This window comes from Mobula hypostoma, chromosome 19 (genome assembly GCF_963921235.1).
Source record: "Mobula hypostoma chromosome 19, sMobHyp1.1, whole genome shotgun sequence".
In the NCBI taxonomy this organism is placed as follows: Eukaryota; Metazoa; Chordata; class Chondrichthyes; order Myliobatiformes; family Myliobatidae; genus Mobula; species Mobula hypostoma.
In genome coordinates this window covers 53,489,483-53,507,790 of record NC_086115.1, presented here as the reverse complement: position 1 = coordinate 53,507,790, position 18,308 = coordinate 53,489,483, and the positions used below count along the sequence as shown (strand labels likewise).

The window sequence follows — 18,308 nt, the reverse complement described above, 5'->3', positions numbered from 1 at the left end:
TGAGTATTATTGTAAATATAATTTAGGATACCAGATAATACATTCATAATTCAGGATATCACAGTGATTACCAATGAGTCTGCAACAGGAGGGCAGTAGCCAGATATAATGACTTAGGTTGGAACAAAATGCATGTATGGGGGTAGGTTTTAGGATCTGCAAAGAGATTTGAATGAATTAAGTTGCTAAGTAATTGTCTAAATCACTCCATCTGCTATTGCTTAGAAATTCATTTTCAGTGAGCTGTACTAAATTTGCTTTATTGTTGCTTGACTTGTACTCTCTCCAAGTCCATTCCATTGACTGTGTGGTACATTTGGTGCGAACCACTGCAGATAAATTCCAAGCCAGAATTGTACTTTTGACAATTGATATGAACTTGGTTACTATAATTTTTTTAACCAGATATATTAAATGTAAAACAATTCCATTGTGTTTCCAAGTTCAGTATTGCACATTTCAAGCCAAACTTCAATTCTCCAATTAATCCCATGCAATTTCAAGGGGATTATGTATACAAGATGATTGCACATTTACAGGAGGGAAATGTTCTTCACTAGGATTACACTCCACAAACTACTAACCACTTTCCTGGACCTCTGCCCCAAATATTCATACCACAAAATTGGCCTGCTGTCTCCATTTTATGAGAAGTAGGGCATTGTAAATGTGAAAATAAGCTGGTGTGGGCTGGTATAACAAACCAGTAAGAAGGGAGACCATGAAATCAGTATGAGAGGATTAAATTGGCAGTGTTACTGACACAACAGCACTGATGAGGAACTTCAATGACTTTCATTCCTAAAGAATGAGAGTCAGTTATAGACCAAGCTAGAACACCTTTTCCTGGTGAGGATGAAGCTTGTTTGGCTCAGCTGTGGGCTGTGACAATAGGGAGTGTCACAACCATGGATTTGGCAGCGCAGTAGATACGGCAATTGCGCTTGTGAATTTGCATGTGTTAGCTAATTAAGTATTTAATCGTGATAGTATTTAACTCCATACTTGTCGTCGTAGTACTTGTTGAGACTTGGACAGAGCACAGCAACGCTTCGCTGCCTGTTTGCATCGGCCTTGCCTGAGAAATTGGACTGTCGAGTCAACTGACTCTGAAGACCAGCAGTATTCGTTTAATATTTAGATGTTCTTTTCAGCCACAGTGTAGGCTTTGTTTCCTGTTTGAGAGTTTTAGTTAACGGCCCTGTTTGGCCTAGTGTTTACTGTTTTATTTTCCCTTTAACACTGTTCGCATTAAAGTTTTGTGAACTATCGACCCACTTCAGTGTCTCCCACTCCGCACTTGGGCCATATCCGAACGTAGTGACAGGAAGAGACATCAAGGTGGATACAGGGTATTGTATTGGGAGAGCGCTAATGGTTATTTAGGAGAGGTGCACAAAGGTAATGTATAGTAGGAAGCATCAGTCCTACTCTACAATAAGAAAAGTAATAAAATTAAAGCTTTCCATCTGGAGGCACCAATGGACCCTGTAAGGACTGCGAGTTTCATTATCAGATCATGGACAACAGGAACCAAACTGATATCCTTGTTCGGATTTTTCAAAAGCTGGAACTGAACAAAACCAAGATATGTTAATTTCAAACAGCAAGGTGTGAGTTAACTCTCCAACATATGAGCTAATATTATGGTTTTGTCTCTGATGTTTTGTTAATTCAGAGAAAGCTTTAAAATACTGAAAAATGGTAATGTAGTTTGACTTAATATATGTGAAGAGATGTTGACTCAAGTTCTTTCATTTTCAGCGTTGCTGTGCCTTCTGATGGTGAAGACATTGTAGGAGCTCTTCCTGCTCCAGCACCTCTGCCTCTTGCGGTTCTACAATCCGATGAGAAGGTCGAGGCATCCATTGAGACAAGTCTGCAAAATCAGTACGCGAGGTAAGTAGTGCAAAGGTAACAAATGAATGAGGTAAACTATTGTTTTGAAATCATGCGAGCATCACCTAGGATGAGACAGGGGGATAAAGTGGGAATGATAATGCTTCAGTCTGTTCTCAGAAAATACTTTATATTCCAAATAATGTTTAAAATACACGCAGTTGCCACTTATTCGGTACACCTGTACACCTGCTCATTTATGCAAATGTCTAATCAGCCAGTCATGTGGCAGCAACTCAATGCATTCAAGCCTGCAGGCATGGTCAAGAGGTTCAGTTGTTGTTCAGACCAAACATCAGAAAGGGGAAGAAATGTGATCCGAGTGACTTTGACCTTGGAATGGTTGTTGGTGCCAGGAGGCGTGATTTGAGTATCTCAGAAACTGCTGATCTCCTGGGATTTTCCCACACAACAGTCTCTGGAGTTTATAGAGAACGGTGTAAAACACAAAAAAAACATACAGTGACTAGCAGTTCTGTGGGCGAAAATTATCGTTGTTAATGAGAGAGGTCAGTGGGGAATGGCTATATTAGTTTAAACTGACAGGAAGATGATAGTAACTCAAATAACCACAGTGGTGTGCAGGAGAACTTCTCTGAACCCACAACATATTGAACCTTGAAATGGGTGAGCTATAGCTACAAAAGTCCATGAACATACACTCAACACACACACAATGCTGGTGGAACGCAGCACGCCAGGCAGCATCTATAGGAAGAGGTACAGTCGATATTTCGGGTCGAGACCCTTCGTCAGGACTAATGGAAAAAAGAGATAGTAAGAGGTTTGAAAGTGGGAGGGGGAGGAGGAGACCCAAAATGATAGGAGAAGACAGGAGGGGGAGGGATGAAGCCAAGAGCTGGGAAGTAGATTGGCAAAAGCGATGTAAGACTGGAGAAGGGGGAGTATCATGGGACGGAAGGCCTTAGAAGAAAGAAAGGGGGACGGGAGCACCAGAGGAAGATGGAGAACAGGCAAGGAGTTATTGTGAGAGGGAAAGAGAGAGAGGGAAAAAGAAAATTAATTAATTAATTAGGGATGGCGTAAGAAGGGGAGCAGGGGCATTAACAGAAGTTAGAAAAATCAATGTTCATGCCACCAGGTTGGAGGCTACCCAGACGGAATATAAGGTGTTTTTTGTCTCCCCCTCCCCCTCCCACTTTCAAATCTCTTGCTATCTCTTCTTTCAGTTAGTCCTGATGAAGGGTCTCGACCCAAGACGTTTACTGTGCTTCTTCCTATAGATGCTGCCCAGCCTGCTGCGTTCACCAGCATTTTGTGTGTGTTGCTTGAATTTCCAGCATCTGCAGATTTCCTCGTGTTTACGAACATACACACAGTGGCCACTTTATTAAGAACAGGCAGTACATAATGAAGTGGCCCGGAGTGTATTCCTAAATTTATATGCATTGTTATTAGAATAAGAGACAAACATATTTAATAGAAATTCAGAATGAACTGGTATCAGCAGCTGATAGCTGGACTATAGTATTGATATTTATTTTACTTTGAGATACAACATGGAATAGGCCCTTCAGCTAAATGAGCCGCACCGCCCAGCAAACTATCTATTTAACCCGAGCCTAATGACAGGACAATTTACAATGACCAATTAACCTACTAAGCAGTATGTCTTTGGACTACGGGAGGAAGTTGGAGCACCTGGAGGAAGAAACCCATGGGGTCATAGGGGGAGGAACTTGCAGACTCTCTACAGACAGAGCCGGAAATTAACTCTGAATACAGATGCCTTGAGCTGTAATAGTGTTACAATACAACAGCAAAACATACCTCAGGCTGCTGTTTATCGTTTACAGCTCGGTATTTAATACCATCAACTTCTCAGTATTAACCAACAAGCTTCTAAAGCTGGGCATCTATACCTCCTCCTCCTCCCTCACTACCATTCAGGGCCCTAAACAGTCCTTCCAGGTGAGGCAACACTTCACCTGTGAGCATAAACAACAGGAATTCTGCAGATGCTGGAAATTCAAGCAACATACATCAAAGTTGCTGGTGAACGCAGCAGGCCAAGCAGCATCTATAGGAAGAGGCGCAGTCGACGTTTCAGGCCGAGACCCTTCGTCAGGACTAACTGAAGGAAGAGTGAGTAAGGGATTTGAAAGTTGGAGGGGGAGGGGGAGATGCAAAATGATAGGAGAAGACAGGAGGGGGAGGGATAGAGCCGAGAGCTGGACAGGTGATAGGCAAAAGGGGATACGAGAGGATCATGGGACAGGAGGTCCGGGAAGAAAGACGGGGGGGGGGTGACCCAGAGGATGGGCAAGAGGTATATTCAGAGGGACAGAGGGAGAAAAAGGAGAGTGAGAGAAAGAATGTGTGCATAAAAATGAGTAACAGATGGGGTACGAGGGGGAGGTGGGGCCTTAGCGGAAGTTAGAGAAGTCGATGTTCATGCCATCAGGTTGGAGGCTACCCAGACGGAATATAAGGTGTTGTTCCTCCAACCTGAGTGTGGCTTCATCTTTACAGTAGAGGAGGCCGTGGATAGACATGTCAGAATGGGAATGGGATGTGGAATTAAAATGTGTGGCCACTGGGAGATCCTGCTTTCTCTGGCGGACAGAGCGTAGATGTTCAGCAAAGCGGTCTCCCAGTCTGCGTCGGGTCTCACCAATATATAAAAGGCCACATCGGGAGCACCGGACGCAGTATATCACCCCAGTCGACTCACAGGTGAAGTGATGCCTCACCTGGAAGGACTGTTTGGGGTCCTGAATGGTGGTAAGGGAGGAAGTGTAAGGGCATGTGTAGCACTTGTTCCGCTTACACGGATTAGTGCCAGGAGGGAGCATGTTGGGGTCATTTACTGTGTTCGGTGCTCTGGGTGTGGCCTCCTGTGTATGCACGAGACCCGATGTAGATTGGGAGACTGCTTTGCTGAGCATCTACGCTCCAACCACAAGAACAAATGGGATCTCCCAGTGGCCACCCATTTCAATTCCACTTCCCATTCCCATTCCAATATGTCCATCCATGGCCTCCTCCACTGTCATGATGAGGCCACACTTAGGTTGGAGGAACAACACATTTTATTCCGTTTCGGTAGCCTCCAACTTAATGGCATGAACATTGATTTCTCAAACTTCTAGTAATGCCCCTGAATACAGCGCCCCCCCCTTCACCATTCCCCATCCTCTTTTCCTTCTCATCTTATCTCCTTGCCTGTCCTTCATCTCCCTCTGGTGCTCCTCCCCTGTTTTTTCTTTCTTCTATGGCCTTCTATCTCTTTCACCAATCAACTTTCCAGCTCTTTACTTCATTCGTCCCCCTCCAGGTTTCACCCATCACCTGGTGTTGCTCTCTCCCCTACCCCCACCTTTTAAATCTACTCAGCTTTCTTTTTCTCCAGTCCAGCAGAAGGGTTTCAGCCCAAAACGTTGACTGTACTTTTTTTCATAGATGCTGCTTGGCCTGCTGAGTTCCTCCAGCATTTTGTGTGTGCTGCTCAGATTTCCAGCACCGGCAGATTGTCTCTTGTTTGTGACCTATATTTCCCTCTACAATTGGATCCTTGCCTTCCTTATCAGAAGACCACAGATTAGATTCAACTCTATTGTCATTGTGCCGAGTACAGATACAAAGCCAATGAAATGCATTTAGCATCTGACCAGAAATGCAAAGAATAGTGTTATTTACAAAATAACTGCGAATAAAAGAAGTGCTACAGCACACAAATATAAAAGTACTGAGACAGTACAATACGGATACGGATCCACAGGCAGTGTGGATCGGGAATAACATCTTCTTGCTGACGATCAACACAGGAGCATGGTGAGGATGCACACTTAGCCCACTGCTCTACTCTGTCTACTCTTATGACTGTATGGCCAATGCCATTTATAAATTTGCAGATGACAGAACTGTTGTTAATAAAATTTCAGATGGCAATGAGGAGTACAGGAGTGATGTGGATCAGCTGATTGAGTGGTGTCGTAACAACAAACTTACGCACAATGTCAGTAAGATCAGGGAATTGACTATAGACCGAGAAGGGGAAGTCAGGAGGACTCTCAGCAGTCCTCCTTATTGAGGGCTTAGCAGTAGAAAGGGTGGGCAGTTTTCACGTCACGTGTCGGTGATAATAAACATGATTCTAAGTTCCTGGGTATCTGTCCTGGGTCCAACCCATTGATTGCATCTCAGCAGCTCTACTTTGTTAGAAGTTTGAGGAGACTTGGTACGTCGCCAAAGGCTCTTGCCGATTTCTATTGATGTGTAGTGCACAGCATTCTGACAGGTTGCCTCACAGCCTGCTCAACGCACAGAAATACAAGAGGCCGCACAGGGTTGTAGACTCAGCCAGTTCCATTACAGGCACAACCAGCCCCACCATCGAGGACTTCTTCAAGAAGCAATGCCTCAAAAAGGCAGCATCCATTCTTCAGAACCTCCATCACCCAGGGCATGCCCTCGTCCCATCGCTACGATCAAGGAGGAGGCAGTGTCCATTATTAAGGACACTCAACATCTGGGATATTCTTTCTTCTTGTTCCTACCATTGGGGAGGAGGTACAGAAGCTTGGAGAAGAAGCCACACTCAGCGATTCAGGATTTCTGACAGGTCCATGCGCCCATAAACAATTCCTCATTATCCCATTTTTGCACTATTTATTTATATTGTAATTTATAGTAATTTAATGTGTTTGCACAAGATTTCCAATATGTGAAGGTCAGCTAAATTGTTAAGAGATGCTTTGTAAATTAGTTTAATTCAAAGATCAAAGTTCACCTGATCTGAGAACCTCCTGTTGCATCAGTTTGTTATTTCAGTTCTTCTATCCTTTCCAATGCCAGTGTAAATTGGAAACCCAATCCATCAGAATGTTTTTGGTTCAATATCCCCAGCCGAATTAGGTGTTCCCACTGATTGTGGAAAAGAAAGCAGTAATGAAGGTTCTAACATGTTGGGGTTGCATCCCATGCATTCGCATCTGTGTACATCTCAATGTCACTTGGGTAATCACTAGAAATGCTTTTAACTTCCAGATATTGTCTAGCAATATCTGTACTAAACGGAAACTATCTAATCACAAGACTGTCTAAAAAGTCTGAGGTACATATATAAAATTAGGGTGCCTAAAACTTTTGCACAGTACTATATTGTCAACGTGGAGTGGAGAGCGAGTTTGTAAATCTGGCAGAGCAATGCATGTTGGGAATAGTGAGGGTTGAGCACCGTGGGAGGGGTGTGAGACAGGTGGCAGAGGAGGAGTGCCAGGAGTTGGGAGTTGTGTGGGTGCAGACTCACCAAGGCCTGAGACACCAGGCAAGGTCACTTGATTCCAACAGTTGGATTATTGATCATTACAGAATGTCGCTCTGATTCTCGTTGCTCCCTCCTCTCTGCCTTCCCCTTTTCCCAAACATGATTCCCCTCTCCCTGTACCCTTCCCACTCTCAGTTCACAATAAAGAATTGGGTTTATCATCACTCATGTGTCATGAAATTTGTATTTGTTTGCAGCAGCAGTACAGTACAATACATAAAATTACTACAGTACTGTGTAAAAAGTCTTAGGCACCCTTACTATATATATGTGCCTATGACTTTAGCACAGTACTGTATACTAAAGTCTTCTGTGGTAATACTAAAGACCTGGTTTTAAAGTTCTAGAATTTTCTCTTTTTTGGCATTCGAAGTAAGTTGCATGAAATAATTATGAAGACAAAATACAGTAAGACTTTATATTTAACTACCTCTGCCTGAACATGATCTGTTGTAACCAATGTGGAAAGAAGGTAGTTTTGAGATATGCAAGTGTCTGAACAAAGGTATCTTAAGTTGTATCGTCATAACTGGGGCTTACTGTGTGTTCATTCATTGTCCTTTGTAATGCAGTATAAAAATGATTTGTAACAACATCTGCCCTGAAGGCTGACTTTAGTCAAATTAAAACAGAATACTTTTTGAGCTGTCTTCTTACGTTTCACATTTTTCAGTGTGTCTGCGTCCTGTGATTCAGAAACACCAATAGATGCTTGTTTCCCATCTGAATCACCTTCTCTTTCACCTGAAGGCATTACCAAGCCTCAGCCTGATGCAACAGATCTTCAAGAACTTGTGAGGTATGTGGCGTAAAACAGTGTTTATAACTTTATTATCCTAAGACTACGGATTTCTATTTTTTCAGAAGAGTGGAAATAATCATAGGTTTCTGTTTGGCACTGTTTAGTGTTGAATGTGACTGACAAGAACATTCTGAATTTGAGGACTGAGAAAACATCTGGGGAGTTAAACTGGATAATGTCCCAAAATAGACTTGTGATATGCAACTAGCACACACCCATTACTCGAGTGGCATACAAAAGACCAATTTAAAGTGGTGACTACACACAGTAAATTTATATACTACCACACACCGTCACCACTCCCAATGTATCGGTCTGTCCACCTTGTAAAGCTGAATAGCACCGTGGCTGGAACAAGTAGTGACATCAGAGGGCAAAACTGTGCTGTGCCACAGTGGGTAACATCAAACTGTTTATTAGTCACTGTACTGGAGCTCTTGGCCGAAGAGTTTGGATCAGGAAGGCTGCTCTTTGGAACTTCTTTGAAAAGTTAAGGCAAATGCTTCCCAGAGTGGTTAATATAAGGTGCTGAACCTTGGGAATATGAATATAATGCAAAAAAAACCTGATATTATTATTCAATAGTTAATACATGTCCTATTGACCAACAGCTCCACTGGGTACAGCTCAATTCACTCTGTGTCCATCATATAGGGACTGTGCAAAAGTTTTAGGCACATATACTTGTATAGCTAGGGTGCCTATGACTTTTGCACAGCACTGTATTTGTCAACATGGAACAGAGAGCAAGTTTGTAAATCTGGTGGGAGGAAAGGATGTTGGGAATGGAGCAGGCAGAGCACTGCAGGAGGGCTGTGGGGCAGGTGGCACAGGAGTGCCAGGGGCAGGGGCGGCACAGGTGCGGGCACACCCATCCCTGAGACAGCAGGCAAGGTCATTTGATTCTCAATTCGGAGCATGGAAGTTGTAGTTGTATACCCATTGTATTTCTGGAAAGCATTGTGTGGGGAATTCATGGGCTGCCGCAGCATTTCCATCCTCTTCTCCAAAAATCTCTCTAAAAGTGTTTTGCTGGTGTTTCGTTCTTTAGCACCTCCTCCTTAGCTCCCACTCGTTTTCCCAGTCATGCTCATTATCACAAGGCAGTCGCTCGTGTCTTGCACCCTCGCTGTTAAATCACTTTGTACTTTAGTATTAACTCGGAGATGATTCAAACTTTAAAATGTCTGAAATGAGTAGAATTCTGACATTCGCCAAAAGAAATGACTCGACTCCTGTAAGTTGAAGATTTATTTCCATAGCCCATCTGGATGGAGGACAGGGAGATTATCCATCATATCATCGCTTGCGTGCTTGGTCATGCATGAGAGGTTCGTGGAATGTGAAGAGTGGAATGTCAGAACAGTAAACACAGAAATGAGCACGTGATCTGCCATTCAGCATAAGGTGCACATACTAATTCTGTTATCAATATAGTTTCATGCCTACCTCCTCTGGAGGATTTTGTGAATGTATTGCACTTCTATTTGGATAGCTAAGGAGATCCTTGAAGCATGCCAGAGTTCAAGCTTTCCCCTTCTTTGATGTGTTGGACGCGCCCTCTAGTGGTTAAATTCCATTATCACATAAACTTAGTTATTTTATTTTATTTGGAGATACAGGGCTGCACAGCAAGCCACCTATTTAACTCCAGCCTAATCACAGGACAATGACCCTGCTAACCAGTACATTTTTGGACTGTGGAGGAAACCAGAGCACCTGGAGGAACCCCACACGTCCATGGGGAGAATCTACAAAGTCCTTACACACGCGCCGGAATCGAACTCCAAACTCTGAGCTGTAATAGTGTTGCGCTACCAAGGGAGAACCTGGTATCGGTTCCCAGTGTTAAATAAGATAAACTTGAATCTCATCGGTGACTTCACCTTCCCCAATACTGATTGGCACCTCCTTACTGCAAAGGGTTTAAATGGGGCAAAATTTGTTAGGTGTGTCTAGGAAGTTTTCCTGACACAATATGTGGACAAGCCGACTTGAGGAGAGGCCATACTGGATCTAGTACGAGGCAACGAACCTGGTGAGGTGGCAATCTCTCAGCAGACGTGCATTTTGAAGACGGTGACCACAACTTCCTGACCTTAAGCTTAGGCCTTGGTCAAGAATAGGAGCAGACAGTATGGAAAAGTATTTAATTGGGGGCAGGGGAATTATGATGCTATTAGGCAGGAACTTGGGAGTGTAAATTAGGAACAGATGTACCAGACTGAGGCCACTTTGGGGAAGTCCTCTTTAACTCATGCTCAAGCAAGCTTCATCAGTGTAATGGAAGCCAGTGGTCCTGCACTGACCATGAATGTGAAGCATTCCCTTTGGGTGCCATATGCAAACCAGGCATTAGAGCAGGTCTAACGTCTGGACCCTACAGCAAAAAATCACAGACTGTCCGTCCCTGTGGTAAGTCACTGATTAAACAGCATTGATTTATTTCTGAGAGAAATTGGATTGTGTGCAGCAGTGGAAAACCATTGTTCAAGATACTGTGATTAGTTTTCTAAAAAAAGTGAATTAAAGTGGGTTCAGCACTGTTTCTCACAACCGAAGGGAAGTGTGAGAGGTTGTGAGGTGGTGAAACCGAGCAGAGACTGCAGAGAGCCCAGGAGGGATGATGGTGTTCATTTGTAGCAGTTATAAAAAATGTTGTTTATGACTTAATTTAAGCCAGCTTCAGGCGTAGAATTCTGGCAGGAAATGACAATATTCTCATTTACATGGGTTTAGGATAATATCACTGAACGTGGAAAAGATGAGCTTTTTATTGTTTAAACAGAGCAGGAAATAAGAGTAATTTTCAGTAATTAATTTTAATAAGTGAAGGGATTTTACTTGGTCAAATGGCATTAAAGCGTAAGTACTGATCGACTGGAAGGTTACCCAACATGAGGTCGCCCTTTAGACCAGAGGTAAGGAGGAATTTTTTTAGCCAGAGAGTAGTAAATCTGTGGAATGCTCTGCCACGGACTGCAGTGGAGGCCAAGTCTGTGCATATCTTTAAGGCGGAAGTTGATCATTTCTTGATCGGTCAGGGCATCGAAGGATGTGGCGGGAAGGCAGGTGTATGGAGTTGAGTGGGATTCAGGATCAGCCGTGATAGAATGGCGGAGTGGGCTCGATAGAGTGAATGGCTTAATTCTGCTCATATGGCTTATGATCTTATGTATACTGTGTTCATAGCTAACTTATTATCATTATTACTAATATTATTAGAATCGATTACCCATTTGCCAGTTAGATGGTGCTATGTCAAATACAACATACTTGGTGTCAGTGCAATTGTATCTGGAAAGTCCAAATGCCTTGAGTTTGTCATATCTCTTTCCACCTCAATTTGAAAACATAGATTTGGATGTAGAAGGTATGATTAAAAAGTTTCCAGATGACATGAAAATCAGAAGTGTTACTGACAGTGAGGAGGATAGTCATAGGCTACCAGGGAATATTAATCAATTGCTAAGATATATAGGGATGAATGGAATTTAATTCTGATAGCAGATGATACACTTTAGGTGAACTAATGAGAGTAGGACAAATATAATGAACAACAGGGCTACAGGGAGTACTGAACAACAGAGGAACTTTGGTGTACAATTTCATGGTCCCCTGAAGATGGCAGCACAGGTAGATAAAATGGTGAAGAAAGCATGTGATACTCTCTTTCATTAGTTAAGGCGTAGAATAAAACAGCTTTCAAGTTCACGTCCAATTTTATACAACCTTGTTAGGCTGGTCATCACAATATAACAAGGATATGATTACATTAGAGAGGGTGAGGAGCGGATTCACCAGCACATTGTCCAGGATAAAGTGTTTCAGTTCTGCGAGATTTGAGAGGCTGGGATTGTTTACGTTGGAATGGAGCAGGCTGAGATTGGTTATGCCAAATATATACAAGGTTATGAAGGATATAGATAGGGTAGATGGTCAGATCTTTTCCCTTCAGCAGAGGTATCTAAAACAAGAGGGCATAGATTTTGGGTTACTTGAGGAAGAACATTTTCATCCAGAGGTGGTTAGAACCTATAACTCACTACCTGAGTGAGTGGTAGGTGCAGGTGTTCTTACAGTTATGTTTCTAGTGAATTATTGAATGCCAGTACATAGAAAGCTACAGATCATGTGGTAATCAGTGGGATTAGTATAGATGGGTACTCACTACATATGATGGGCCAAAAGGCCTGGTTCTGCTTTGCATGACTCCATGACAAGAACATACAACAGTCAAAAAGGTCAAAGGTTATTGTTAACAACAAAACTATAAAACCAACCTCTGTAGTCTCAAGATTATCCTGGTCTGTTAATCAACATTACCCATCAAGAGTTATGCTTCATGATAACTCCTTTTGCCTTTCATAAATTTGACCAGTCTGCCTATTTACTCACTCGTACAAGTCAGGTTGTTCCTGAACGTCACCAGTGGGTGATCTTGAGATATAGTATGTTCTTCTTCCCTGTCAAGTGCACAGGAAGAGTCATACAATAATCGTCTGTTCTGAGCCATGTCATATGACGTGGGGGTTCCAGGTCTTTTCGGGGCCTCTCTTCCCGCCATTACAGACATTTACACCACACGCTGCACCCGTAAAGCCAACAGCATTGTGAAGGACCCCACGCGCCCCTCATACAAACTCTTCTCCCTCCTGCCATCTGGCAAAAGACACCGAAGCATTGGGGCTCTCACGACCAGACTGTGCAACAGTTTCTTTCCCCAAGCCATCAGACTCCTCAATACTCAGAGTCTAGACTGACACCTACATCATTTATTATTATATTGTAATTTGTCCTCTACTGTGCCTATTGTCTTGTTTTTTAATTATTGTACTAATCTGCACTGTTTTGTGCACTTTATGTAGTCCTGTGCAGGTCTGTAGTCTAGTGCAGTTATTTTTATGTTGTTTTACGTAGTCTAGTGTAGCCTTGTGCTGTCTCACATAGTCTAGTGTAGTTTTGTGTTGTTTCATGTAGCACCATGGTCCTGGAGGAACGTTGTTTTGTATTTACTGTGTACTGTACCAGCAGCTTATGGTCGAAATGACAGTAAAAAGTGACTTGACTTGACCAGGATTGTGCTTGGCAAATTTTTCTACTGAAGTGGTTTGCTGTCGCCTTCTTCTGGGCAGTGTCTTTATAAGACGGGTGACTCCAGCCATTATCAATACTCTTCAGAGATTGTCTGCCTGGCGTCAGTGGTTGCATAACCAGGACTTGTGATATGCACCAGCTGCTCGTACAACCATCCACCACCTGCTCCCATGGCTTCACGTGGGCTTGATCGGGGTGGGGGAGATAAGCAGATGCTACACCTTCCCCAAGGGTGACCTGCAGGCTAGCGGAGGGAAGGAGCACCTTACACCTCCTTTGGTAGAACACAGAAACAGGTTCTTGACATCAGATCCATGCCAACTATGGTCCATATCCTTCTAAACCCTTCCTCAACCAAATGTCTTTTAAATGATATTATGACACCTGCCTCAACCACTTCCTCGTGTAACTTCTTTTCTATGGGTGCCCTTCTTTCCGTGAAGTTGCTGCATCCCGCCTGGCCCCGCCCCCGCCTCAGTCCCTTATAAATCTTTAACTTCTCACCTTAGAACTGTGCCTTGGAATTCTGAGTTCCCCTTCCCTGAGCAAAGGGTGGCACGGTAGCGTAGTGGTCAGTACAACGCTTCACAGTACCAGTGTCCCGGGGTTCAATTCCCGACCCTGTCTCTAAGGAGTTTGTTTGTTCTCCCCGTGACCACGTGGGTTTCCTCCAGGTGCCCCGGTTTCCTCCCACAGCCCAAAGGCGTACTGGTTAATTGGTCCGTGTATAAATTGGCCCGTGATTAGGCTAGGGTTAAATCGGGAGATTGCTGGGCAGTGCAGCTCGAAGGACTGCAAAGGCCTAGACCATGCAGTATCTCAATAAATAATAAAAAGACTATATGCATTCACCCTTTCAATATGCCTCATGATTTTATACATTATGAAACATCAGAGACATAGACCCTTGCACAAGAGAACTTGCAACTGTGGAACTCACTGGGTTGAGCAGCATCTGTGAGGGGAATGATCTGCAAGGTAATGAAGCAGCTGCCAAATTGAGTCTATCAGATCGTGAACTAACCGACACAAGGGATAAACCTCATCTTCATCATTTTACCTGAGGCGGAATCGCTGTGCATGTTTACTGGTAGAAGAGATCACCACGCAATTCTCGTCCAGTCATCTCACTGCATCATGTTGCTCTGGATGGGATAGACCCAGAACAGAGCCATAATAACATTATTCACAATAACATTGGTGCCTATCATCTGTGTGTGAAGGCCCAGGCAGAAACATTCCTGTCCTTACAGCTTTCTTCCAAGGACTCCACCCTCACAGAAACCAATCTTGATCCACTCCAGGTAACGGCGAAAATTGGTTATGAGCACTGGATGCAGCAAAGGCAAAGGGACCAGAGCTCACCCTAGCTGAACACTTCCAGTGCAAGACAAGACAAGCTGCACCTTCAGCCAAGCTTCTCCAGTTCAGTTATAACACGGGTATCGATTTCTCCTTGCGGTAAAAAAAATCCTTCCCCCTTCTATTTCCCACTCTGGCCTCTTACCTCTTCTCACCTGCCTATCACCTTCCCCTGGATCCCCTGCTCCTTCCCTTTCTCCTATGGTCCACTCTCCTCTCTTACCAGATGCCTTCCTCTCCAGCCCTTTACCTTTCCCACCCACCTGGCTTCACCTGTCACCTTCTAGCTCTCTTCCGTCTCCTCCCCCACCTTTCTATTGTGGCGTCCCTTGTACATACAGGGTGACCAAAGTGTATCAGCGATGTAAGATTACGCATTGCAATACGGTACCAATGCCTGCATCAGCATAATCTATACGAAAATGAGTCCAGCAGCAACTGTTTTGGGTCTTGCAATGTAGCTTCTAGTTTTCTTGTCCAATTCTAATCCATCTTCTGATTCAGCAAAGCAGAGATCTGAACTTGATCCTTAGAGATGATGGGACTGTTCATAGTGATTGAGATGTCATAAACGGGCCTTTAACTCTGTAAGAAATGTTGGTCTGGGTCCTCCGCTTGGAGCTTGTCCTCAAAAAGTTAGAGACTTTCTGCGTCAGTCTCGTAATCAGACTGCGCTGGCCCAAGGGCATGACCAGGTCCTGAAGAAGCTGGAGGAGATCCCAGAGACCTGCAGGTGGGATGCGAGAAGCGGCCTTTCCCCAGTGGAACAACAACTCATCCCATTTGTTAAGGCTGGTAAGAGCAATGATACACCCACCCAAGAGCTCCTTTATGAATCCCCTCCACAGGCAAGGAGTGGAACATGGAGGGTGGATCTCAGCAGACAGCTGCAATTTCCCCACGGAAATCACCACCACATCTCTCCACCTGGACATCGTACTGTGGGCCATGGCCACCAAGACAGTCCTCCTCACTGAGTTAACTGTCCCACAGGAGGAAGGAGTGGAGGCTGCCCATGAGCAGAAGAGGCTGAGGTACTCAGACCTGGCAGCTGACTGGAGGACCGTCGCCTACCCTGTGGAGGTAGGTCTGCGCATCGACGACAAGGTTACTCCATGATGTGGCAGTGACTGGAGCGAGGCTCAGGAGGGCCACCAGAAAGATGGCTGAAGAGGGAGAAAAGGGCAGCTTTTGACTGTGGCTGAGGAGAAAGGACAGAAATTGGGGGGCCGAGTAACTCCATTGAGAGCTGCCGGGGGGGAGACAAGGAGACGTCTCTGCCACTGCTCCGCCACCAGGAGATGTACCAGGGCTAAGGAAGTGAAACGTCAATGAGTGGTGGTCCCTGGATACTGACTCTGCAGCTGACCGAATGCCAAGCAGGAAACAGCATCTTCCCATAAATCTCATTGAGGGTAAACTGTTTTTGAAGCAAAATAAATACATGTGTCTCTTCTTAACCTCCCTGCTGTTTCTCAGAATGATCAATTTATACCTTCTTGATGTCGTTCATTGTGAAGTGATTCAATGTACACATGCTATGTGATTAGTAACTTCTCTGTTACTATTGTTAGCCCTTAATGTACCATTGCTTATACAGTGACAGTACAACATAGATAGGCTTCCGATTTCCCAGAGTTATCACAAAACTTATATCTGACCCTGTCAGAAAATGCTGTAGCATTTGGATATAAAGGCTCCATATGTGACGTGAGCCATAGCATTATTGTGAAAGCAAACTCTGCCCCTTTATTTAAGTGTCTGTTTCTGTTCTCCAGATCCATTTACACATAACTCACAAAGTTCTGAAAACAAAAACATGGGATTAGAAATCTCAGAAACAAGCTGGAGGCTCAGTGCAAGAAATTGACTTCTGACATTGACTTCTCAAACTTCTGCTAATGCCCCACCTCCCCCTCGTACCCCATCCGTTATTTATTTATATACACACATTCTTTCACTCTCTCTCCTTTTTCTCCCGCTGTCCCTCTCACTATACCCCTTGCCCATCCTCTGGGCTTTTCCCCCCCTCCCCCTTTTCTTTCTCCATAGGCCTCCTGTCCCATGATCCTCTCATATCCCTTTTGCCTATCACCTGTCCAGCTCTTGGCTCCATCCTTCCCTCTCCTGTCTTCTCCTATCATTTCAGATCTCCCCCTCCCTGTCCCACTTTCAAATCTCTTCTTTCAGTTAGTCCTGACGAAGGGTCTTGGCCCGAAACATCAACTGTACTTCTTCCTAGAGATGCTGCCTGGCCTGCTGCGTTCACCAGCAACTTTTATGTGTGTTGGCTCAGTGAATGAATGTGCCACAGAGTCTGACACTGAGCAATATTGACAGGAAAATCCAATATTTGGTGCCGTGTTTGAGGTGGTGGCAATAACATCCAAATGCACTCGGACAGCTGCTTGGCTGTGTTTGGTCTTGAAAACGTTTCTTCTTCATGCCTTTAGAGACTGGGAAGAAAGAGCAGGAAAATCTGGCTTGATGTTGCAATATTAATTTCAGTTTTTGAAATATAGTGCGAAAATAGTGTAAATTTTTATCTCTTATAAAATCAGTTTTAATATGTTGATCAAATCATTAACCACAAATTAGAATGGACAATGAACAACTTCCTCTATTTTTACAAATACAGAACCCTTCAAAGCCAGACCTAATGAAGGTTATCATCCCACCCTGAATACTTCTCTCTACTTCCCACCCCCACTCCCAGCATCCAGTTAACACTGCCTTGTGTCCTCTTTCTGAGGAATAGCAGAAACGCTGACTAAGGAGTGACAACAATTGTATTTCTAATGCAGTCTGTGGAAATTATTACAACCAGTGCCAAAATGAGCAGTTGTTGTGCTGGACTGAGGAAATACTATTGTATCTTTGACACAGACTCTCTGAGCTCTTTTCAAATTACACTATAACAGCTTTGAAAATCCATTCCTTTGGATGTAATGGATGTAAACAAATTTCTCAGTGGATGTGTAAAACATCTCACTCATAAGAATGATGTATGTGTAAAAAAAAAGCAGTTCAAAATGCCTTTTTACTTTGAATAATCTGATAAATAATTGCAGCCCAGAGCTACAGCCAAAGTCATTAAAGAGTTAAAATCACAGTAAGGCAAAACGTTCGTCATATAATTTGGGCAGATCCTGACCCCTGGAGTGAGACAGTGTCAGCTGATCAGCCTTGATTGCACAATAACCTTCACTCATTTCCTCGAAATTCTGTTTTGGAATATATTTCAATGGTCTGTGATTTATCTACAAACCGCACAATGCTTTCTAATGTTTTTATTGCTAGTGATTTGGTTTGGATAAAATAGCCTGATTTCTGTATATAAAAAAATTCTAACTGTGATAATATGATCCATATTCACTCTGATATCAAAACTGCTGCACAGATCTGAATGGACTGGGAACTTGCTTTGTCTTTTAAGCCCATAGTTGATGTTGTACAGATCTTTTTACTTCCACATTTGATCAATAGATCTGTTTACCAGTGAAAAAGCAGCAAACAACGTAACTATTACAAATTAAATGATTATTGAATCAATGTGAAACTTGAAGTGTTTTGTGCTTTTAATTATCCACAGGAAATCTTACCCATAAAAATATGCAGAGCTGGTCACATGTCATAATGAACACATCCAGAGATTTCAGAAAATCAACAGCAATATTTCCATGAATTTATTTCAAAAAATGGTATATTTTGAAAAATTCATTGTGCCCCAAAATATATAGCTTTAACACGTCATTCGTGACTGAGGTACCCGAGTTTTAAAACACAGCTTTCTTTGACATGGAATTATTTTCAATTCTTGCAATTCCAGTGGGAGCTACTCAATCCCATCTGTTTAAT

General features: G+C 43.4%; 1 protein-coding gene across 13 annotated transcripts in view; it reads left to right on the top strand.

The window, feature by feature from the left end:
• The window catches only part of LOC134359048 (uncharacterized), a 279,403-nt gene that overhangs the window by 161,899 nt on the left and 99,196 nt on the right, over nucleotides 1-18,308 (top strand). For all 13 annotated transcript variants that reach the window (XM_063071897.1, XM_063071898.1, XM_063071901.1 and 10 more), the window contains 2 exons: nucleotides 1,765-1,899; nucleotides 7,863-7,988. In XM_063071897.1, coding sequence (XP_062927967.1) covers nucleotides 1,765-1,899; nucleotides 7,863-7,988 — 261 coding nt within the window. The remainder of the gene's footprint in view (nucleotides 1-1,764; nucleotides 1,900-7,862; nucleotides 7,989-18,308) is intronic.